General features: G+C 40.1%; 2 protein-coding genes across 2 annotated transcripts in view; one reads left to right on the forward strand and one right to left on the reverse strand.

The window, feature by feature from the left end:
• The first annotated feature begins 232 nt into the window (after positions 1-232).
• Positions 233-25788, forward strand: part of LOC119242304 (olfactory receptor 10J1-like) — a 36948-nt gene continuing 11392 nt past the window's right edge. Inside the window, exons 1-2 of the mRNA XM_037508033.1 lie at positions 233-252; positions 1325-1845. Coding sequence (XP_037363930.1) covers positions 233-252; positions 1325-1845 — 541 coding nt within the window. The remainder of the gene's footprint in view (positions 253-1324; positions 1846-25788) is intronic.
• On the reverse strand, positions 11154-16691 carry FCER1A (Fc epsilon receptor Ia). The gene is made up of 4 exons (XM_037504475.2): positions 16605-16691; positions 14910-15194; positions 12910-13167; positions 11154-11493 (listed from the first exon to the last, which is right to left on the reverse strand). Exons 1-4 carry the CDS (start codon positions 16657-16659, stop codon positions 11306-11308), a joined length of 786 nt encoding a protein of 261 aa, XP_037360372.1. The 5' UTR covers positions 16660-16691; the 3' UTR covers positions 11154-11305.

A 25788-nucleotide genomic window follows, 5' to 3' on the forward strand; every position in this document is an offset into this window, starting at 1 on the left:
AGGGCTATGTCAAATGCTTCAAATACTTTAACCCTTTTATTACTCATGGAAACTCTATGAAATATTACTATAATCAATTTACAACATAGGTAGTAAATATCATGCTTAAAATTGAAAGGAATTTATATAGAAAGGCCCCATTAGCAGGATTTTTAATTAAATGCTATGACAACATTCAGGAGGAAGACTTGGACTAAGGTCAGTCTTAATGAGGGAGGTTAGTTAGGGGACCATGTGTCAGTACAAAGCATGGTAATGGTAGTAAGAAGTTGGAGAAAGCATCAAGAGGCCAGGACAGAAAGGAGAGCATTTCAGGAAGCATTATTTTTAGTGTAGAAAAGAAAAAGGAGGTAATTAGGATGATTCTTAACTTTCTGTGTGGAGGTATTGGTTATCCCTGGTGGGATTTATCAGGAGTAGATGTGGGTTTAAGAGACAAGGTTAAATCTACCCCAGTACAGTCTCTAATTTTGAGTTCACATGGAGTAAGCTCATTTCTATCCCCTCACAATTTGGAATATGCAAAACTGAAGTAAAAAATAGAACATCTGGCCCTTCTCTGATGAAATATATTTTATCTTTGCTTTCACGTTAGGAAAACCTATTCCTTATTTCAAGGGAAAGCCTCAGATTTATTCCATCCTCTTGCTGCTTTCGGCTAGAATTCAAGGAGCTAAGCTAATATCTGCAGAGTCTTATCAACCCCTTTTTCATGATCTTAGAAGATATTTGGTATAGGGTCTACAAAAGGAATATCTAGTAGAAGTGCTCTCCTTTCTAGTCTTTCACAATCACAGTGGATTTTAAGTGTGGGGCTGAGGGGAAAAAAGCAAGACTGTGCGTGCTGAGGGAGAAATCATCCTATACCCTCAGAGGCACTTGGTATGACAGTGAGTTCTGAGTGTTGAAAAAACACTAGCTCGTGTATCTTTTATCCTTCACCTAGGTCACTCTTCTCATTGGATCTTCAGCAACCTAAATCCAGAGAATTAGAAGAAGAACTAGAGAGCTGTGTTTCTTTCTTACCCTGGACTTACCTCTTCAATGGCTGGGTAATTATTTCTACAAATATGTCCTTTACTTTGTCTCTACTTTCCCTCAGATTTCTCAGATCTCTGCTCCCAAATGTAGGATGCTGGGGTCACTCTTCTACACCAAAAAATGGTGGGCAAATGTGACGTCCCTGAGCAATTGACCAACAGCTGAATACTGATGGACCTTGAAGTTCACAATCTGCCCAGAGGAGGACACACCCTGTAGTGAAGATCTTGGTCCAGCCTCCTTTTTCCTGTTGACTCACCATACCTTTCTTCCCTTTGCCTAGCTATTTTAGACCTAGACCTTCTTCACTGTCAAAGTCAAACTCCACGGTTGTGCTTGAGTTCCTCTTTGAAGGTTTCTCCAGCTTTGGGAGACAGCACAGGCTTATCTTCTTCATTGTCTTTCTAACATTGTACCTGCTGACTCTCGCTGGCAATGTCATCATTGTGACCATCATTCGCCTAGACCGGCACCTCCATATCCCCATGTACTTTTTCCTAAGCATCCTGTCCCTCTCTGAGACCTGCTACACTGTGGCCATCATCCCCCGTATGCTTGCTGGCCTCCTGAATCCCTACCAGCCTATTGCTATCCGCAGCTGTGCTGCTCAGCTCTTCTTCTATCTCACTTTTGGTATCAACAACTGCTTCCTACTCACGGTCATGGGATATGATCGCTATGTGGCCATCTGTAAACCCCTGAGGTACTCAGTCATCATGGATAAAGACACCTGTGTCCAGTTGGCATGTGGGTCACTGGGAATTGGCCTGGGCATGGCCATCGTCCAGGTAACATCTGTATTTGGCCTGCCCTTCTGCAATGACTTTGTCATCTCTCACTTCTTCTGTGACGTGAGACCCTTGCTGAAACTGGCCTGCAGAGACACCACTGTCAATGAGATCATCACCTTTGTTGTCAGTGTCTGTGTTCTTGTCTTACCCATGGGCCTGGTCTTCATCTCCTATGTACTCATCATCTCCACAATCCTCAAGATCGCCTCCGCCGAGGGCCGGAAGAAGGCCTTTGCCACCTGCGCTTCCCACCTCACTGTGGTCATCATCCACTATGGCTGCGCCTCCATTGTCTACCTGAAGCCCAAGTCCCAGAGTTCCCTGGCTCAGGACAGGCTCATCTCAGTGACCTACACGGTCATCACCCCCCTGCTGAACCCTGTGGTGTACAGCTTGAGGAACAAGGAGGTCAAGGACGCCCTGTGTAGAGCTGTGGGACGGAAGCCCCTCTCCGACTAATGAGGCAAGTTTGTTGGAGGCGTTTTCTTTGATTTTATAACTACATGTTGATTTTTATTGCTGTTTCAACAATGTCTATAAGTACGGCATCGGGAAGAATAAATTAAGATGATGGGTATGAAACTGGAGGCTTCCACTTGAGCTAATAGTGGTTCCCCATGCCCTACTACAGAGAGAAGACCAATGGCTAGACATATACTTAAGAATGTAGGGGAGGGTGTACGCTGTCTGGATCGCCCATATCCATGTTCCATCTCACACATGTACACAGCTACACACCCGAGAATGTGTTAGTTACACAACTCATTGAAGGCACAAAGTTCAGCAGGGTCTAAAAATTTAACAAAGGGTTTGGAAACCAACTTGGAGAGACACTTTTTTATTATTAAGGGTGTCAGAGCAATTTGTGCAAACTCTCTAGTAAGTATGTGAATAGACCCACATGCATATACTTTTCTGGGGACATTAGAGCCTCTCTTGTAATCTACTCTTAGAGATGTGATGGTCTCGACATGACTGGGTAAGAAAACTCCAATTGTGCAGTGGAACATGCTAGAGTGACTCACCCAAGAAAAAGGATGGAGGTTGGGAGGAGCCAGGAATAGCCAGTTATAGTTCCTTTGGCAGAGTAGACCCTAAACTCTTTGAAATAGTGTTAAAAATGTAAGCACTTTACTACAACGTCTAAACATATGTACTAATGAGCAGAAGTCTGAAGCTTGACTTATATAAGAAAGTTTCCAGTAAGCTCCTAAGCCTCTGGAGATTAATCTTCAGAAATTTCTTCTTAGAACGCCTAAGAACTTCAAACCATGAAAAATGTTAAAAACAACATTTCATTTCTGAGAATGCCAGGTGCAAGCAGAAGCTCTGGTGCAAGGAGCCCCCCCGCCCTTCCCCAACCTCAGCCTTCCAGCCTGAGCCTCAAACACAGCTCCCACAGTGCCCAGAGTCCTGTTGATCCTTGGGGTAACCCTGCAAACAATGCACCACCTGGGAGAGCGTCTTCAGTCTGCTGGTTGCTGTGGGTAAGACCAATAAGTGCAGACAATCAAATCTTCTAAGCAAGTTAATATGTTTCATTTTTAAAAGGACAGAGCAGAGATAAAAGATATTTTTGCCCTCATGTCCAGATTCCTAGAAATGATAGCACCAGTTCATTTCTGTGAGGGTAGTAAAAAAAATTCATAAAAATCGTTGCTTAGTAGTTCTGCTTAATCTAGATAACAAGCTAGGTAAAGGCGGTGGGCAATGTCATGCTGTCTTGGGCTGACAGCTCTTGCTGAGTCCCTCCTCAAAGCCCCACCCATCCAAGGGCAGACAGCCTCCATGATGAGTGTATGTCAGGATAAAGACTCTCCATCATCAAAATAGGAGGTGACTGTGAAGGGATCTCCCAGCTCTGGGTCTCACCTATGAGATGGTATGAAGTTTTTCTGTGACTACATCACATTTCAACTTCTGCCCACTTCCACTTCCTTCTCGTCCCCCAGATACTGATGCTGAGCCCACTCCCTCATAAACTTGTTACCTCACATCTCTGTTCAGTCTGTCTCCTAGAGACCCCAAAACCGGCAATATTTCAGGCTCGCATTTCTGACACAGCAATTGGTAAGTGAAGACACCAAATTTTCGGCCTTGATATTTTCTAGTGAAGGCAGAAGGTTTCTGGCTCCTATATTTTAGTTAAACAAATAATTTCATCTATTAATTGAACAATATTTACTGTGACTCAATTTAATTGGCAGCAGTGCAGTGTTAACTCCTTGGAAATTGGTTAAAAAATAAAAAATTAGAATTTTTCTCGGAACCGTTTCTTTGTCTTCAAAACTCTTAGAGCAATTTCAATTTTATTATAGCCTGATGCCCTTACCTTGCAGAGAGGTTTCTGACCACTCTCAGTGATATTTAAAAGATTGCAAATAACAGGAAGGACTAAAAGTGAACATATGTCATTCAGTTTTCAAGAAGGAAAAGAGTGTGGGAGTATAAGTGATAAGTACAAGTGAACTTGACAGTGATCCTGGCACATTAGTAAAAATTTGTAGTGGAAATATCATGAGAATTGGAGGCCCAGATGGGGCCAGGGGCTGGGTTCCAACTATTGTGAGCAGAGCAGATGACCCAAGACAGGAAATCAGTACCGTTCTCCGAGGTTGCTCAGGACCCAGGCCAAATGTGTCTGCCACTTTCAACATAAAGCTCCCATTGCTGTGTTCAAGAGTGTGGCTTACTGTCTCATTTTCTTTTGATGAGAACAGAAAGAGTCAAGCCTTTGTTCAAGTTCTCAACCCCCCAACATACTAACAAGGTGGATTTTTTCTGAGCTTCCACTTTTGAGATTGTTAGGGAAACTTGTCTTCCATTGGCCACTAGTAGGGAGCTATGGCTTGATTACCAAGTAAAACAACCCCCAACTACTGGAGTTCGTGATGATTTGTGAAAGTCAGTTTGGAACAGCAGTTACAGGAGAGAAAATCTGCTCTGCGAACTGCCCTAGAGCAATTTGGTAAGAGGTTTGAAGGAATAGAGGAGACCCCAAGGGTAAACTGGGGGAATTATTTCTATTCCAGTTGTCTATTCCAATTAACATACATACTCCTTCTCTGGCATAGAGTAAAAGTATTTCACGTACATTAAAATTTTTAAAACTCCTTTATAAATGCCATATTTGCGGGGGGCATGAAACATTCTAGGCCTAACTGTGTGTTCTACATTCCCTATGGGACAGATGTATGAATACCAGGAAGAAAATAGATATAAATCGATGGTAGACACAAGTCTGAGACAAACCTGAAATTCAGGTGTGTATAGGCACACAGTGAAGGGAACTTAGAGACCACCATGTCCATCAATTCCTTCTACAAAGAAGAAATGGAATCTCACTGCAGGTAGTCACATGCCCCAGTCACACAGCTAGTTAATAGCAGTTTGAACACTTTCAGGTTCCTGCTCCATCCATAGCTCTCACAATCTTGGAGTAAGGGGTCAGGGGGAGGTGAAGGAGAATGATGATACTCAAGCACCCAGAAAATCCCCCAGAAGATGCGTTCGAGGCTGATCAAGGGTGGACTTCCATTCATACAAATAGCTCTCGTTTTATTTAACTCTAGTTCATTTGACCCAATAAAGAAGTAAGTGACTCATTCTTTTCTTGCTGCATCAAATACTATGTATGGAACAGTGAAACAAGATGTGTTCACAGATGTTGTGGCAAGGCTGTGGTATCAAAGCTGTAATCTAGAACCGACCACCTGTCTTTTCTCTAGGGCAGGGGTGAGACCACACACCCCTATGAGGACCTTCCCTGGCTCGTTGTTGCTGGAGACATCTCTTCTCTACTCACTAGGCCTATTATTATATGATACTGAATGACAAGGCTATTCTCTGGGAATCTGGTCAATTTTACCTCTCCAAAATGATTTTTTTTCAAAGTACTACAAGGAATCCTAAAGCCAGAACCTCAGAGGGACGAATAACAACGAAAGAAGACCAAAAAAAAAAAAAAGTTATTAAAAGAATAAATAAATAAAATCAAAGGAAAGACAAACATAATGGCAAATACAGATGCTAACATATCAATATTAACTCTAAATGTAAATGGACTAAACTCTTCAATAAAAAGACACAGAGTTGCAGCCTGGATTAAGAAACAAAACCCAACCTTTTGCTGTCTCCAGGAAACACATTTAGCTACAAAAGATAAAAATAGGCTCAAAGTCAAAGGATGGAAAACAATCCTGCAAGCAAATGGGCCAAAAAAGAAAGCAGGAACAGCTATACTTATATCAGATAAAACAGACTTCAAACTCAAAAAAATAAAAAGAGACCCCAATGGTCACTACATTATGATTAAGGGGACAATACTTCAAGAAGAAATAACACTCATTAACATATACTCACCAAACGAAAGAGCACCAAAATATATCAGACAACTGTTGTCCTCTCTGAAAACAGACATCAGAGAAAACACATATGTAGTGGGAGACTTCAACACACCACTATCAACAATGGATAGATCAACAAGACAAAAAATAAGTAAAGAAACTAAAGCTCTAAATAAGGACCTAGAGCATTTGGGCTTAACAGACATCTATAGAACACTAAACCCAAAAAAAACGGAGTACACATTTTTCTCAAGCGCACATGGATCATTCTCCAGGATCGATCACATACTGGGGCACAAGACAAACATCAACAGATACACCAAGATTGAAATCATACCAACCATCTTTTCTGACCACGAAGGCATCAAACTAGAAATAAATCATAAAAAGAAGGCAAGGAACTATCCTACCTCATGGAGATTAAAAGCCACACTACTGGAAGACCACTGGACTAACGAGGAGATCAAAGAAGAAATTAAAAAATTCTTTGAATTGAATGACAAGGAGGACACCAATATCCTAAATGTATGGGATGCAGCAAAAGCAGTAATAAGAGGAAAATATATAGCAATAGAAGCTCACATCAAAAAACAAGAAAGAACTCAAAGAAACAACCTAATCTCGAAGCTCAAAGATCTAGAAAAAGAACAACAAAAAAACCCCAAAACCAGTAGAAGAAAAGAAATAATAAAAACCAAAGCAGAAATAAATGAAATTGAAACTAAAAAAACAATCCAAAAGATCAATGAAACCAAGAGCTGGTTCTTTGAAAAAATAAATAAAATAGACAAACCCCTAGCCAGGCTCACAAAGGAAAAAAGGGAGAAAGCACAAATACACAGAATCATAAATGAAAGAGGAGAAATCACAACGGACACAGCAGAAATCAAAAGAATAATCAGTAACTACTATGAACAGTTATATGGAAACAAGTTCAACAATCTAGAGGAGATGGACAAATTCCTACAACTCTACAATCACCCAAAGCTAGATAAAGAAGAAATAGAACACCTAAACAGACCAATTACAAGGAGCGAAATTGAAATGGTAATTAAAAACCTCCCCAAAAACAAAAGCCCAGGACCTGATGGATTTACAAATGAATTCTACCAAACATTCAGAGACGAATTAGTGCCTATCCTTCACAAACTCTTCCAAAAAATTGAGAAGGAAGGGACAATACCAAACACGTTCTATGAAGCCAATATTACACTAATACCAAAACCGAATAAGGACAACACAAAAAAGGAAAACTATAGGCCAATCTCCCTAATGAACACTGATGCAAAAATCCTCAATAAAATTTTAGCTATCAGAATCCAACAATGTATCCATAAGATAATTCACCACGACCAAGTTGGATTCATTCCAGGGGCACAAGGATGGTTTAACATCCGAAAATCAATCAACGTTATCCAACACATCAACAAAAAGAAATATAAAAACCATATGATAATATCAATAGATGCTGAGAAAGCTTTCGACAAAGTGCAACACCCATTCATGATAAAAGCCCTTGAAATTCTTGGGATACAAGGAACATACCTCAACATCATAAAGGCCATCTATGACAAGCCAACAGCCAGTATCATTCTCAATGGTGAAAAGCTGAAAGCAATTCCATTAAGATCTGGAACAAGACAAGGATGTCCACTCTCACCACTGCTTTTCAATATAATACTGGAAGTCCTAGCCAGAGACAAGAAAATAAGACAAGAGAAAGACATCCAAGGAATCCAAATAGGAAAAGAAGAAGTCAAACTATCACTATTTGCAGATGATATGATAATATACATAGAGAACCCCAAAAACTCCACAGAAAAACTAATTCAACTCATCAATCAATTCAGTAAAGTGGCAGGATACAAAATCAACACGCAAAAGTCAGTAGCCTTCCTATACACAAACAATAAATCTGAAGAAGAAGAAATCAAAAAAACCACCCCTTTTATTATCGAAACAAAAAAAATCAAATATTTGGGAATAAATCTAACAAAAGAGGTAAAGGACCTATACAAAGAAAACTATAAAACACTGTTAAAAGAAATAGAAGAAGACACAAAGAAATGGAAAGACATCCCCTGCTCATGGATTGGAAGAATAAACATTATTAAAATGGCCATCCTACCAAAAGCAATATACAGATTCAATGCTATTCCAATCAAAATCTCAATGGCATTCTTCAAAGAAATAGAACAATTATTGATGAAATTCATATGGAATCACCAAAAACCCCGAATAGCCAAAGCTCTCCTGAAAAAAAAAGAAGGAAATGGAGGCATCACACTCCCAGACTTCAAACTATACTACAAAGCCATAATCATCAAAACTGCATGGTATTGGAACAAGAACAGACATACAGACCAATGGAATCGAATAGAAAGTCCAGAAATAAACCCACAGATTTATGGTCAACTAATCTTTGACAAAGGAGCAAAGACTATGCATTGGAGCAAAGAAAGTTTGTTCAATAAATGGTGCTGGGAAAACTGGGTCGCTACATGCAAAAGAATGAAGCTTGACCACTACCTCACACCATACACAAAAATCAACTCAAAATGGATTAAAGAACTAGACATAAGACCTGAAACCATAAAATACATAGAAGGAAATATAGGCGAAACACTACGGGATTTGCACATCAAAGACATCTTTACAGACACATCACCCAAAGCAGTGATAGTGAAGAGAAAGATCAACAGCTGGGACTACATCAAATTAAAGAGCTTCTGCACAGCAAAAGAGACAATAACAAAAACAAAGAGAAACCCCACCAACTGGGAGAACATTTTTGCACCCAACACTAATGATAAAGGACTGATCACAAAAATCTGCAAAGAGCTGATGAGACTCAGCAACAACAAAGAATATAATCCAGTCAAAAAATGGGCAGAAGAGCTAAAAAGAAACTTCTCTGAAGAGGAAATGCAAATGGCCAACAGACATATGAAAAAATGTTCAACATCACTTGTAATCAGGGAAATGCAAATCAAAACTACCATGAGATACCATCTCACACCAGTGAGAATGGCACATATTAAAAAAACTAGCAACAACAAATGTTGGCGAGGATGTGGAGAAAAAGGAACTCTTGTGCACTGTTGGTGGGAGTGCAAACTGGTCCAACCACTATGGAGAGCTGTGTGGAGATTTCTGGACCTACTAAACATAGAGCTTCCATATGATCCAGCAATTCCACTCCTAGGTATTTACCCAAAGGACACAGAAACATCAATTCCAAAGAGCACCTGCACTCCTATGTTTATAGCAGCACTGTTTACAATAGCTAAGCTTTGGAAACAACCCAAATGCCCAAAAATAGATGACTGGATCAAGAAGATGTGGTACATATATACCATGGAATATTACTCAGCATTCAAAAAAGATAAACACATGCAATTTGCAGCAACATGGATGGCACTGGAAGGGATCATGCTCAGCGAAATAAGCCAAAAAGAAAAGAAAAATACCGGATGGTCTCACTCATAGCAGGAATCTAGAAAACTTAAATAAGGGACCAGGAAAATGAATATAAGAAAGTGAAAATCAAAATCAACAAAAACTATGAACCAGAGACACTTTTTGGGGTGGGGGGCGGGAGGGGAAGGATTGGGGTCAGAATGGGGCGTTTGCAATTGTATGGGGGAATATAAAAATAAAATTTAATATTTAAAAAAAAAAAAAAAAAAAAAAAAAAGTAGATAAGTATTAAGGATTTTCTTTTTTTAATTTATGAATTAATTTTATTTTTTATTTATATCTTTTACATCACTGTGTATTCCCTGTAAAATTCCCAGGAATTTCATTCCAGATACCTGTTAAAAATAAATCTCTAGTAATTCCCTCTTTGCTTTATGTGCCAAAGACATCCTTTGCAGAAAAACAGTCATAGTAGTCTCATGGATATTTGTGACTTTCCCCTGCCCAGGTGCACTTCTTCCTTAGGTACACTAAGTTCACTAAGTTGTAGAACATAGGTAAACCATAGGTGTCCCAATCTCATATTGACCTTGTGAACTCAGATTCTACACTAATAACATGCTGCTTCCCTCCCCACTGCCCTCCCCAAGGCCTGGTGTGACTGTTTCCATGGGCAGAGGTGAGGGGAGCAAAGAATGGGTCTTGAACTTGCTAGAAGTCTCTAATTTTTTATACATCCTTGTATTTACAGAGAACTTCCAGATATAGTCTCCTGCTGGATTTTCAGAAGAACATTAGCAGGTAGACAGGCTGACTATTATCATTCATATTTCACAAATAAAATACTAAGACCTGGGAGGAATAATTCTTTCCCAAACTTCAAGCCTAGAAAACAAAAGCCAGTACTTGGATCTGTGTCTCCTTATGTGTGGCTTAGTCTCGTTCTGAGAATGGCTTTAAAAGAGTCTGAATCTTACTGCCATTCACTCCATGGGAGAAGCCTGGGCCTCTGATGGATTTGTTAGGACATAAAATGAAAGGGATTCAACACACCAAAAGGTCTCCATTCTGTGCTGAGATCTCTTCAGTGATGTTAGGGATGAAAGTTCTTCCTACACACTAGAATTTCCCCAAGTGTCTCTAGTTTGGGGATGACTGCAGGGCCTTTCAAGGTACAAGTTTAAGAGCTATTTGAGGGCAAAATAATTACAGTGGCTTCCTCAAGCCTCATCCCCAGAATCACACAGCTCAAGACCTCCCCAGAGTCTGCCAAGCACAAGAAGCTCACAGAATTGCTGAAAGAGCATAAGGTGGCATCAACCTCACAGCATCTTGCCACAGCTTCTCATTCCTAGCTCATGCTTACAGGAGTCAAAAGGGGACATTTCTAACCTAGAACTTCATGGTTCTGCCTCTAGAAGCAAAAAAGAAACTAGCAAGCCTCGAATACTTAGAAGCTTCATATTACGTGATTTCATGCTTATTTTGTTCTAATTGCACTTCTCTTTTACAGATGCTAATAAATGAATGAATTTGTTTATTCATTTCTCTGATGTTTATTGAGCTATTACATGCCACTGAATCAGTTTGGGTTGGATAATTAAGCAGTTGTATAAAACCTTGAGTGCAGACCTTTCAATGTACATTTTGAGCTGGGTTTGACGACTGAGAGCAATTGCTGCTGCAAATGGGTCTTAAACCATGGTGTCAGTTCTTTTTGGGGTCTGACTTATAACGTGGGTTCATAGGTCTGCCCCCTTTCCTGGTGCTCTTAATCATCAAAAGAAATTTGAACTCTTGCCGGGTGAAGATAAACAATACTGTGTCCACAGCAAACAAAATCACCACCAACAATGGGATAAGAAGCTGTAGCCAGTAGATGTTTTGGTGAGGACCTGGATGCAATAAGAAAGAGAACTCACGTTAGGGACTGAAGATTCAGGCCATCATCCTCCCTAAGAGTAGGGCCCAGCCTACTCCTCCAGCTTCAGCACAATAGGAGATTAGGAGCAGAGTTCCTGAGTTTGGGTTCCTGGAGCATCCTGAATATTTCCCTGTCTAACTGCTACACGACTAGCCAATGTGCCCTAGTGGGAAGGCCATAGAAAAGAGGAGCACTTTATTAGGGTTAAGACCGATCTCCTCATATGATTTGGGGATGAAAGGAGACAAATGATGGCAAGGAGTCATAGTTTACTTATTTAGCAATCAGTCATCATATCTTGCTTGCCTGTTGTATGAAGTGAAGATATTGGACAAGATCATCTTTAAGGTGCCTACAATTCTACTATTTTGTGATTCTGGTACTCAATTTGCAATATTCTAGTTTTTATGATTACTGTATGAATCACAGCCAGAAATCCCTTGAGACCATGTAGGCAAGTGGCCCTCAATACTAGCTGCACATTTCCATTACCTGGAAAAGCTTTTTAAAATACTGATGGCCAGGCCCTACTCCAAGTCATTAAATCAGAATCTCTAGGGATTAGAGAGGGCCATCAATATTTAAGTTCCTAAGTGATTCTAATGGTATGTAAACCAAATCTTTTTTTTTTTATACATAAGAATACTAGAAGCCAGAGACAGTTAAATGGTGCTTAGGTCTCAAATTAGTTAACAGAGAACTGCCATTAGACTTTAATACTGGCTGCAGTTCTCATGCTTTTTTAGATATTAGTCTGACTAAAATCTTCCAGGCAAAAAGTCTAACTTCCCCCTTGCAAGGCAAATATTTGGAAAGCTCCCTCTCTTATGTGAAGGTTGGAAGGAGTAGTCTCTCTCACGGGCTCCAGAGGAAATCCATCTGCTCTCCCTTCTCTTATCATACCTTCTGTTTTCTCTGATACACAGGCAGGGAGTCTAGAGATTCGGTTTCCTTTCTCACCTGCCTGGGCTGGAATAGACTCCTCAAGTCTATTCTTCATATTCTTCATTCTTTCCACTTTGAAACTCCCTTTCCATTTGATAAACATAACTCTTCTCCCCAGGAGCAACAGATGACTTTGAGATCAAAATGGTAATTGCAATCTGTTATGCTTGGATGGTGTTTAACATTTTACAAATCCATTTCACAAATACTACCACATTTAATCTTCATAAAATTCCATAATGTGAGCAGGTATTACTATTACCATTAAACAAATAAGATCTAAGACAGAGATGAGGGATATTTTCAATTCACATCTCTTGATTGTAAATCTAACCAACTTTCCAAGATTACACAGCTGCCCCACTCTACCAGCTGCAACCACTTCAGGCTCGGATGGCCCCTCTCCCCTGCTACAGACTCTTTACCTTTCTTTTCAGCTCACCTTTTTTTACAGTAATTTTGAGGGAACTAGAATTATACTGAAATTTCAAAATGCTTCCCACGCAGGAGTAGTTGCCGCTGTTTTCTATGGTGGCGCTGGCAATGGAGATGTTGTGATTCTCATACCAGTACTTGAGAGCTATGCCATCCTTGTAGTATGTCACCTTTTTGACTTCCCAATTCTTCCAGCCATGACACCTGATGAAGAGGGTATCACCCTCTATCACCTCCTCAGCAGTGGCCTGAAGGAGCAACCAGTCTGAAGAGCATTCATTATGTTGTTTAACAATGAATGAATGGATGGGTGGATAGATATATAGATAGATAGATAATGAAAGGCCATATAGAGTGTGTGTGTCAAGAATCACTAGCCCATATTTTTGTCATAAGTTTGCTAGAAAGGAAATGCAAAATGAAACACTGAGAACCTATCTTCTATGTTGATAAACCTTCTCTCCCCCTGAGAGTAAGTCTGGACCCCTAATGTCTCTCTGATCTCAGCCATGCTGAACTCCTTCATGGAAGGTCTGAAACCCAGGCCTTTTAATGCATTAGTCAATGAAACAGAAAAAACATCCTCTGCTGAGGGGGCCTCAGCCTAAAGGAAGGTTTCTTATGCCCCTTTCTCCCTCGTAGGAATCATTAATTCTATTAATCATAGTTGTCCTCAAAACTTCCTCAGAACATGAATTGAAATTTTAGTTGATGGCTGGTGTATTTATTTAGCATCTCTTCCTCATTTGATATTAACCTCAAAAGGCCAGAGACCATGTCTTTCCCTTATATCTTCAGTGTCTAACACAATACCTGGGAGTTGGTAGGTAGTTAACAAATATTTGTCAATAATGAGTCAGTAAAAGATGAGTTGGATTCTATGACTAATATTTTAAGAGTTGAAAACATTCACTAAAGGAGAATTTTGAATGAAAATATGGCTAATTTGTAAAAGCGTATTTTATTTAGGAACAATCCTTGAGGACTTTTCTAGAATCCACTCCAAGAAAATGGAGAAGCAGTTCTATGTTGCATTCGTTTGTATTTGGAATTTGAATATGGACATTAAAACACCTTTTCATTCAAGAGAAAAATTTGGGGCCTCCCTGGTGGCACAAGTTGTTGAGTCGCAGCGCTAGGAAGCTATCTGCAGCCACTTAAGCTTGAATTCGATCCCTGGCCAGGGAGCTAACCCACATGGCACAGCAGACCTCTCCTGTCTTGCCTGCTGCTCCCCTCAGCAGTGTATTTCAGTCAATCCACCTGTTCTATTCCCCACTCTGTTTCTGGTGAATCTTCTCAAATCCTGCACCTCTGGCCTCTAACCCAGTTCTTGTATGCATAAACAAATAATAAAAGGAAAATATGAAACATTTTGACAATTAAAAATATTTTTATATTTAAAATATAAAGTAAAATACAGCAAAGACCTAGCCATACAAATAGGATGATAACTCTGTTCATTAAGCATTGATCCCCATGTGCCCAAGCATGTGAGCTCATTGTTGGCAGGGGAAGAATGACAAAGATGAGGTAAATATAAGATTTTTTTCTAAGTAAAAATAGAGAAAATGAGGACTATATCTGATATCTTTCAAAATGAAAAATACAGCCTAACATGCTGGTCATGGCCCATGGATTATGCAGAGCAAATTTCAAAATTAAACTTTTTGATCCTATTTCATATTCACAGTTCTTTGCATGTTTATACATCCACCTTCCTTTTGACTATATATATATGTATGTATATACATACACATCTGCAACTATGTAGAAAAGACAGAGGTGGGATAGAGTAGTAGAATAACATTGGGAGATGACCAATGTAAAATATTGAATGAAAGCAGAAGGGCAGACAGGAGTAGAACTGGAAGAAGAGAGGGACAGGTTGTCAGGGAGAGCCCTTAGATCCCACCCTGCTGCCCTAAATCACAGAGTAACTGGCATTCCCACCTTCAGATGGCCACACTCCCATGAAGAATCTGTTTCCATGACTCTGAAACTTACCACTGAAGACACGTAGGTACACAGGTTTACTTTGGTTAAAATTTTTGTTCTGACATCTGTATTCTCCACTGTTCAAGTGATTAGCATTCACAATGTCAAAACTTGAGCTTGTCACGTTTAAATCGGTGTTATTGAAGAACCAGCTGGTGGAGTCAGATTGGAGGGTATCGTCCCCAGAACATGTAAAAGTCACATTCTCTCCCCGAAATATTCTATTCCATGGGGGATACAAGGATACCTCAGATTTCCTAGTAGCTTCAGAAAGATCAGACTGTAGAGAGATATCTAGAGGGGGAAAATAATCATTGAAAACTGCCCAGGCCCCAAAGGGCAGACAAACAATAGTCAATCAATCGTCATTCTCTTCTTCACTGCTGGTGGTAGGAAACTGTCCTGCTCCTAAAGACTAAGGGAAGGAGGAAAGAGTGGTGGTTCCAACCCAGAGTAGAAAGAAGGGATGCAAGACAGGCTACCAGCAAACAAACCAACATATTTACTATGTGACAGAGGATAATTCTATACCTGTTGACTTCAGTTTCAATCCCTGTGAATGAGGACAGCAATCTCTCTCCAGGTGCAAAGACTGGTATGTAGTGAGTGTTCATTTAAATACTTATGGAACAGGTGAATGAGTGAACAGTAGATGAATAAAGGTGTTGGGCTACATGAATGCAAGGTATCTCCCAGCCTAAAATTTGTATGATTATATATTGTGAGTACATATGGAGTGAAAAAAGTGTATCAATTCTGGAAGGTGGTAAAAGCACCAAGAGGACTGATTTTTGAAGGCTTTCAGAAACCAAGAAATGTAGAGTGACTTTGGACAGAAACCAAGGAAGCAAGCAGCTCTGTGGTGACGAGGAGTATGAGAATGCCTTCGGGAGAGAACCAGACCTGTATCCAAGGGACTGATGTGAAAATCCAGCCCTTTGTTAGCTGTGGAACTTTCACAACTCACTTAACCTCACATCCTCAACTATAAAATGGCAATAACAATGATGGTGATGATGCAAGAATTGAAGGCAATTATGGACAAAAGACTGAGTCATTTAGATGTTTGACTGACAAGACCGTTGCCTTAAAGAGATGGGGGTGGTAAGAGAATGCAATTGTGTGTGAGAAATTTTGAAGGGAAAGAAGACAACATGGCCAGGTGGAAATGAGAAGTGGGTTGGACAGAGAGGGCAGGTCCAGGGTCATTAGAAAACAGACAAAGGGATGAGGGGAAGCAGAGAGGGAGAGAAACACACCAAAACGCGTGTGAGCAAGCACAGGGGACTCATCTGCTCTGCACTGTTCAGAGCTGCAAAAGCCCAGAGAGAAGTTAGTGTCTGTCCCTTTACTCCTGAGGACAGGATCTAAAATTGGTGATGGTGCACAGCATGGGGTTGTGGGGGTTAACCACTCCTCAGCAGCCTGACCCAGGGGGAGATGGAGCTTCTCTCTTTCCTTGACCTCCCTCCTTCTTTCTGGGAGCTGCCAGAGCAGCTGCAACTGCCTTGCCACTTGGCTTCATCTTAGGCACTGCTCAGCCCAGTCTCGGCTGCTAATCGGCTTATCTCCATTGCAGAGTCCCTGGGAAATGGCCCACAGTTTACACATGGCCTAGAAGTCCCCACAAGCCTGTCCATGCTCCCACCCATGGCTCCGAGGTCCACCTTGCCCCCCAGGAGGGGTGTCTGACCCTCTACTCACAGAAAAGCATCAGAGCGGTCCTCAGCAGGACAGAGGGGCACATGACGGGAGGCATCTCCTCTTGCCCCAGGTGCCGACTGGGCTGGAGAGGTCCAGGACCCTAAAGCAGACTTGAAACCAAAAAGGAGAAGGAAACGTGTTCTGTGTCATATCTGATTAGCTCATCAGTTATGCTTGGGTTTGTCTATTTCTCTGAAGATAATCTTCAGATGGTGCCTAACTGGGCAAATTGATATTCAGCTCTATGATTTCCCCTCCCACCTCTGGATGCATACCTGGAATCTGGTGGGAGAGAGGCGCAGGCCTAGCACACAGTCAGGGCTTTCTTACATTGTTCATCATGGGTAACTCTTTAATCTGCAACTTGGAGGGGAGAGTAGATGAAAACAGCAGCAGTTAATTATTCTGATATGCATCTGGCACTGTGCTAAACATGGCTGCTATTTCATTTCAATCATTCAATAACCCTGTGAAGTAAGTGCCATCATCCACATTTTGCAGACAGGAAGACTGGTACCCAGAGACTTCAAGCACCTCGTCTGTGGTCCCACCTACTAAACGGCTAAGTGCAGATTCAAACGTTGACAATCTAACCCCAGAGTAAAACTCCTTATCATGACCATGTTTATTCATGTCCACGAATAAGTTGGCAACTGCATAAATTTTGATCAGAGCTCCCTACCCTCTTGTTGCCTAATTTCCTGCTGATCTATCCATTCAAAAAATCCAAATTTATCTGATTTATCTGATTCCCTAATCCAAAAATCCAAATTTATCTGTTTATCTGATTCCCTAATGATTCCACTACCTGACCAAACTGGAGATATTTTCAAAGACCTCTGCTTTTCCTCATGGTCCTGACAGGGCTCACAAGACAGGAAATAGATGACAAACCATAACTTGCAGGCATCTCGGCCCTATTTGTTTTATTTTCTTCCCGAGCTTCTGTCCATGTTCATCTTTCTAATTTTCCAGCATGATGGCCTTTCTCCTTTGCACCCACATCAGTTGCCCCCTTCCAGGTTCCGGGCTCAGTTCTCCTGTTTTTTAGCTCTAGGCCAAAGCAGGTCACCTTCTTCTGGGATTTGGTATTGATTATAATAATGGAGATGATAAATGCCATGAGATTTATGGTGGCTTGCCATTTCCAGGTTTTTTTGTTTGTTTTTTGTTTGTTCCCCCACATGCAGTATGTATATGAGCCGCGCCGAGACTGTGAAGTGGGCAGGGCCCTGGAAAGTAAGCAAGAGCCTAGGTCATCACACCGTGCTTTTCCTCAATCAAGTCTATCGAATTGAACATACATATCTCACCAAAGCTGGCTTCTATGGATTTAGAGAATATGGGGCTAAAAAGATTCATAAATACTCTCAGATAACAAAGATTAGTGATTGGTCCCAAGGTTTTAGAGATAGCTCTTCTAAGAAAACAACAAGCTATTTTGAAAAGTGAAAGTTGCTTGTGTGTAATGATCTGAATTCAGATATTCCTAAGAATTATATGATTAAGGTTTCCCTGTGAAGTAGAATAATAATGATATTCAGAATACTGTTTTACTATATTAATAAGAGTTTAAAAAATAATAAATGTGTCAATGCATTACACAGCACAGGTATGTAAATGATGTCCAATAAATACATCTTCCCCTCTTTAACTGCTATTATTTATTAAAGACATGCATTTCAACTGGGAGAGACATGCATTTCAACTGGGTCAAGGCAACTGGCAGCTCACATAGGATGCTTTATTCAATAACTAAGATCATATGCCAGCACGCTTTATGGAAACGATCTCACTCTCTTCATGTTGTGAAGGAAAGCACATAAAGGAAGACTAGAACACAAGAAAAATTGTTTGATGAAGATAAGGAGGGAAGGAGAGGAGAGATGTGGGGAACATATAGTTTTGGGGGTGTTGTCAGAGGACAATACTTGAATACTAAGATCTGGGAAGTGTCAGAGAAATTCACCACTTTTTGTGAATCTTTCCAAGTAACTCATGGGACACTCTTTTTTTTTCCCTAGACAGTGAGGCTAGAATACAATTGTTCTTCAGAAACAATCACTGTCCCAAGACTCAAATATTTAAAATTGTCTCCATGTCTCCAACTGTCCCAACAGCTCCTACTGAGTAGGTGAGGGTGTGGAGCTCCATGAATATATGTTTTCCTAGCCGGTGACTATATGTTTTGCAGTCAAACACTTCATTTGTTCATATTCCAAAGCTTTTGTTTCAGTGGCCAGCACTGACATGAGGGTAATGCTTTGGTAACAGTGGCATCAAAGAACTAGTAGAGTCAACCAAAGCCATTCATTAAAAAACAAAACAAAACAAAACAAAAAAACCAACCATCCACCTCTAAAACAAAACAACCAAAACCAGCAACATCAACATCAGAAAGAAGAAGCCATACCTAATTTCATAGCAGCCAAAGGAACAAAACCAGAAAAAGAAACCATTCAAAAGGAACAAATAAATACTGAGATTCAGCAATTGCTCAGCTTCCCCTTTGCAAAACAGGTTGATATGTCAATTGGATTCCACACATACTTACCTTATTTTTTTAAAAAAAATTCTCCAAATTTTATATCTACAATCTGGATAGAATGTGCTGCCAGCTTCTTGTCCCCAGCCCACAATAGCAGGGCCTGAGCTCACCAAGGTCAACAGAGTATGTTAAATCTCACTTCTTACCACAAGCTTTTGATCTGTGTCTCCATCTTCAACACTCATCAACAGCAATTCTATCTTCCAATTTTCACCTTTTGTTGGTCCCTGGAAACCTTAACCTATATTTTACTTTGTGGCACTGGAGAAAGAAGCTCATGTGATCACATTTGAACCACGGGGTCTGTGAATGGCAAGGTGTCCCTGCAGCTAGAGCCCAAGTAGAAGAGCTTTTGTGATTTGAGTCATGCCGCCAGAACAGGGATCACCCACAGGGTGTCTGTTACTTTTTGTTCTCCAAAACTGGGAAGCAGACAGAAGTGACAATCTATTGCTTCTTCCTCTCTAGATTCTCCCCCACCAGGCTGTGGCCAGATAAAATTGGATGTGAAATGATAAAAGAGAAAAGCAACTGTCTGTTTGCATGTAGGTGCCTACTGATCTTCAAGGACCAGGGACAAGGCTGCTTGGCATGAAGTCTAGGGACCAGGCTAAGTATATAGAATATCCTGTCTTCTCACTTCCTCCCACTAATTGAATGTGGTTATAGAGTGAGGGAGCCAAGCACAAAGGGGTTAACTGACAAGTCTAAGGACACACAGCTACTAAGTTATAGAGTTAGGGTTTGAACCCAGGAAAGATGGCTGAAGATCTACCCTCTTAATGCAAAATGTATTCCTGTTCATTCAGTCTACACTGTACTTGACTGTCCATGCATTCAAAGTCTCCACACAAAAGTTCCTTGGCTTTCTAGGGATCCATAATCCACAAATAGAAATCATTGATCTAGTGCAATTTCCTTTTTTACACTTCTTTTTCTTGATTGCAGGGGATGATTTTGCAATCCACAGCCATGTAGAGCTGTTAGCAAATTAGTATGTTTCATAACTATGCCTAAAAGGAGAGCTATCAAGAGATGATTGTCTTTTTCCTTTAGATTCATAGGGCTAGTGAACCTGGCCTCCCTTCTGCTGCCTGAGTGGTAGTCACTTAGGAAAGAGAACTCCAAATGGGGGTCTCATGGATTTTCATAATAAAGTCAGTGGTTTAATACATTTTTTAAATTTCTTTTTAAATTTTAAATTTCTTAAATTTTTAAAATTTTTTAATTTATGAATGGTTCCGTGCTTTGGATGGATCCAAAAGAAATAAATGGAAATGCTCAGTACTCCCCAAGTAAATGACACTCAGAGAGAGACAGAGACTGGCTATGCAAGCTTCAGCCTTGATGTGGACAGAGGTTCTTCTCCCAAGAGAGACTCCCGGAAATAATTCCAAAGATGATCCTTTGCCATTTTTAAGAAACTAACTTCTTTCTAACTTGGAAGGGAAATAGTGGAGTTTTTCAGAGAAAGATATGAATGAAGACTAGCTACAAAATACATTTCAAGCAACTGATTTTAATAAAATATGCTATCACTTAAATTAAAAGGAACCATACTATTCTTTAGGATTGATTTCCTACAGACTGTTTATAGTCAAGTCCTATCAGATAGTCAATTTAAAAAGTAGTGGAAGCTCAAAAGTTTTAGGGGTCTAGGTCAAGGCCATGTCAAAAGTTTTAGGGGTCTATGTCAAGGCCATATTCTGGGTATAGATAAGGATGCAATAGACTGATAAAAGATTTCTTAATTCGTATTACAATTCTTGGGAATTCCCTAAAACTACAAAATCCCAAATAAATCCTTGGATAGGGCTCCTAAAATTCCTCAGGGCTGAGCCACGGACCAAGCATGACTTACCCTGTTTATGATGTGACTCGTGGGCATCAGACATCACCTGCCTGTCTTGGGATATGCAACCAGCCACTCATTTTCCAGATGAGGCCTCTTCTTGTAGTCAGGCCTCTTCCCTCTTCTTGTAGGGAATAAGCTGCACCCAAGGTGGCTCAGGCAAATTGATCATGACCTTGACCTTGTAAGCACAATGTTCTAGTCCAGAGACCAAGAAAGTCTTGGACTTGCTTTCATCTCCTCTGGCAGATGCAGTAGTTATAGGGGCTAATCTTGCCTTCAAAATGAGGACAACAGAATGATACGTCTGCTGGGGATAATTCTCAGGGCTACGATGGTATAAAAAATTGTTTTAATGCCAGGTCATCACATAAAATTATAAAAATGAAAAGAATTAAAATAAATTATTAACTATGATATTCTAAGATGGGTTAAGAACAGGAGTTTGATTCTCAGCCCAGGGCTTGATAGGTTGTGTGGCTCTTGGCAAATCACTGGACCTCTCTGTGCCTTGTTCTCACTGGTAAAACAGAGGTGGCAAGGTATCTGTGGTTGAATTAAGTGATTTAATATAGTCAAAGGCTTAGAATGGAGTCAGCAGATAAGCATGCTATTACTATTACTGTTAGTATCATTACTTGTAAAGAGCCTTTAGACTTGAGAGCAGAAGAGAAACAACTCCATTCCTATCCTCTGGGCCATCCTGAGGACACAGTGTTGGGAATCCAGAAGCAAAATGGTGCCCTGAGGCTGCAGCTTGGAACCTTTAAGTTTCTGTGCTGCAAGGAGCAGAAGCCCCTTTACACTCACAGGTCTGCAGGGGTGGAGGCTGCTCTGGGGAGTCCTGAGATCATTTTTAAGGAGCTGTACTAGACAGAGAAAACTCTTCTTACAGTGTCAGCCCTCTAGCCAAATGCAGTGGGAGGCCAGGTCTATTTTATGCTTCCTTCCAGAATTACACAGTTAAAAAATGGAAAAAGCCTTCTCCTAAAGGGATCCCTTTAGCCTGTTAGCAGATAAGGACAAGAGGTCTCAGCCAGACCAAGGACATTTGCATTTTAATAGGTAACTTTTGAAGCCCTAATCCTTCAGGACCTGCCCAAACAGTCCTGTGACCAGGGTATTTCAGGGGTTGAGAATGAGGACAGTCAGGGAGATACCCAAACCTCTTAGATCATACTCGCTGAGTGTGTGGGTGCTCACATGTATGTATGTGTGTATGTGTGCCCCTGTATGTGTGTATGTCTGTATGTGTTTTTAACTGGACTGTGAGGAGCTGTTGCTTGTTGCCTATTTCAGAGACAGGTGTGCAGCTTACATTTTTAACATTTAGCTGGCAGCCAAATGTCCTGTGATAACCAGGACAGCTTTGCATAATGAAAATTGTCCCACTTCTGTACAACTTTTGAAGGTCCAGCCAGACACTTCATAAATATTTGAGCCTTGAACCAGACTGACAAGTAAATGTAAAGTTTATTTTGTACTTTTTCATATATACTGGATTTTACAGGAAACAAAGTACTGCATTGTTTGCTTTTCCTGGAACAGTGTCCTTGAATTGTTCACTGTTTCACAAAATCAGCTCTCCAGTAGTTCCAATAGCTCTCCATAAAGTTCCTGAAATTTGTGTCACCAATTCCACTGCCTCATATCAGGTTGCATTTATAGCTGTCACATTCATCCTGGGTATAGAGGATTATTTATTATAAAGAAATTGCATTTTATTTCTTCTTTATATTAAGACTGGGAATTATATTGATTTGACTAACATGTGTGTATAGATAGGAGAGATGGATCAAGTGTCAGGTGCTGAAACTTCCACAATATGGGAACCTTCCTTAAAAAACTGAATTGATGACTATGCAATATTAGGTAATGGGATGACTCTTTAGAATAAGAAAATAAATGGTGATACATTATAAAATATAAAAGTTGAAAAGTGGCACAACCATGATAAAATCTAGAAAAAATAGCATTGAATAGACTGCAGATACCCAACTCTAATTCTCTGTTTCATACTCTTTGATCTTCTCTCCATCAGATGGTGTAATATCATTTTGTAAAGAAACTGGAAATAGAACTCATTATACATCTATTATAACATCATTGACCAGCATTTATTTTTTCTTGTTGATAGCTGAGTACCTAGATGATGCAAGGCCAGCCAGATGTTCTCATTGTCTGTAGTTTTGCCACAGGTATGCCTTGCAACCACCGGAATTCCAATAAATTCTAAATTGCTTTATTTCCATCAAAAAGACCAAAACATCATGGCCTGTTTATAATTTTGTATTCTACATTATTGCATTATTCCTTATAGGAGAGAACTCCCATTGTCACTTGATATAGAAATGAGCTAAGTTCTCTCCTTACAATTCTACACACATCTGATGCTGGAGAAAAGTTGTTGACAAGATTAACTTCTGACTCCGGATATTTCAACCTTGATTAGAAGACAATAAAATATGATAATAGGTTGGCCTAGAGAGGTAGCAGTGGAAGTAAAGCAAAGTTTATGTGTTTGAGATATATTTTGGAGATAGATTAACAGAACTTGCTGACAAACTAGAAGGTGAGTATATCATAAAATGTGGTTCCTAAGTTTCTGTCTTTGCTCACTGGGTAGATGGTGAGCACAGAGGAAGTATAAGATTTAGGGATGAAGTTAAGTGTTCTAGTTGGCTTTCATTTGAAGTGTATTTGTGCTAGCTAAGTATTTATAAGAAATAGGCAGCTATAGGAATTGGGAGTTCAGAAGACATGTCTGAGCTAGAGATATGAATTTGAGAACCATTGTCATATGTTTAAAACTGAGAAGAGTGGGCAACTCTAGATGAAATGGTTGATTATATAGAATCCAGCTGAGAGGTGAAGAGAATAAATTTACTGTCTGGATCTAGTAATAAGCAAGTTTGGGGGAACTTCCTAATGGCACTTTCAGTGGATTGCTATGTTGTCGCCAGGTTGAAGTGGGCTAAACTGTGAATAGGAAGGGAGGAAGTAGAGACAACAAGTGAGGAAGTGTAGACAACTTTCTGAGTTCTGCTATGTGACGGTGATGGAAGAAGATGTGGGGTCAAGAGAGGGTTTGCACTTTATAGGAGATGCTAGAACACCTGTCAGCTGGTAGAAATGATTCAGTAGGCAGAGACAAAGCATGAGGGATGATAAACTAAATAGTTGAAGATTAATTGTTGAATAGGCAAAAGAGAGAAATGGTTTTCTCTCATTTCACAAACATTTTCTTGAACTTAACACAGGTGTTTCTGTTATAACATCATATGCATTTATTTTTAAAAGTTCTTGCCTTATGCAAAAGCACACACTAAAATAGCCATTTCTTGGGAAAAAATATTGTGGCAAAATATGCAAAACTTAGAACCAAAGCTCTAGCATAAATATTAGCATTTCTATTAAATAAATGAAGCCATTTAGAAGATGTTAAATAGGTAATAAATGAAAAAACAGCAGGAGACATAGGACTTGATCTTCTTTAAAGGTAAAGTAGTTCAATGGAAGGAGGTAAAAGTAGAAAATTCACATGGTCAGAGAAAACCAAGCAATAAACACTCCCCAGACAAATGTTGGTAAAACCAACCCAAGAAGAAACTTTTGATGTGGAGGGCCATTGTAGGGGTTCTCTCTTCCTTCTGTGCTCCACTGTGCTGGTTAGGTGTGTGTTCAATTGCTATACATTGGTAGTAAAATATATATATATATATATATATATATATATATATATATATATATATATATATATATATATATAAACATGCTAGGAAAAATTTGTATGAACTAAGATCAATATTATATTGACATTATTCCTTGGTTGACCCACAGGAGATGAAATATTTGCATTTCAGAAACATGACTTGTATCAGAGAAGGTTACACGCCTTGTAACCTTTAACTTGTGAAGCACCTGCCGTATGCCTCTCAATGCACTGAGAACCATGTAAGATACAAAGATGCAAAAATAAAAAGGGAGCTCCTGCTACCCACCTCTCAGTTGTCAAAAACCTGATTTCCACAGGCAGAAATAAAAATGGAGACACTACTTTGTATTCCAACTAAAATGATAAAATGTAAGAATAGCAACAGCAACTGTAACACTTACTGAGCACTTTGTAGCAGAAACCTTAGCTCCATTACTACTCTCAAGAATCTTATGAAGTAGTTGCTGTTCCATTTTTGCTTCTCATGAGATGGCAGATACAACAGAGTGAATGTAGGGCCAGGACTTGAAGGATAGAGGATTGAATAACCAGACCCTTAAATAAGGGGAAGACAGGCATCCAACATATTTTCCCACAACCTAATCACTGAGCCATTACCTCCACTTCCAAGTTGCGAACTCCCGGCTACCTTTTCCCTGAAGGTTTATGAAACATTATTCTTAAAGAACACCTATTGCTGTTAAATTTGTAGGAAAAGTCAGGAAAGAAAGACCAGACCTGAAAGTTTGTGCAACAAGTTAGCCAATAGTGCCACCATCTTGTGTGGCAAAAGACTAAGAAAGTGCCACTCCTGTTTTAATTGGGCAAAACATAAGGCAATGGGTAGGGGGCTAAACCACCTTGTCTAGCCCTCTGCCTCCCCCCTCCAAGAGCCATTCTTTGGGCAATGGGAACTCCAATAACCAAATGTTGAAGAGTGGGCTGCCCACCATGGGAGCTGAGGAAAGGCAAGGTAGACAGACCGGCCATGAGAGGTAAGCGTGCTGCAGACATGCTCCTGTGACAGAGCTACTGTGGGAAACTGAAAACCAAGGAGGAACAATCCGTG

The sequence above is a fragment of the Talpa occidentalis genome, unplaced genomic scaffold (genome assembly GCF_014898055.3).
Source record: "Talpa occidentalis isolate TD23 unplaced genomic scaffold, MPIMG_talOcc4v2.1 talOcc4.12, whole genome shotgun sequence".
NCBI lineage: Eukaryota > Metazoa > Chordata > Mammalia > Eulipotyphla > Talpidae > Talpa > Talpa occidentalis.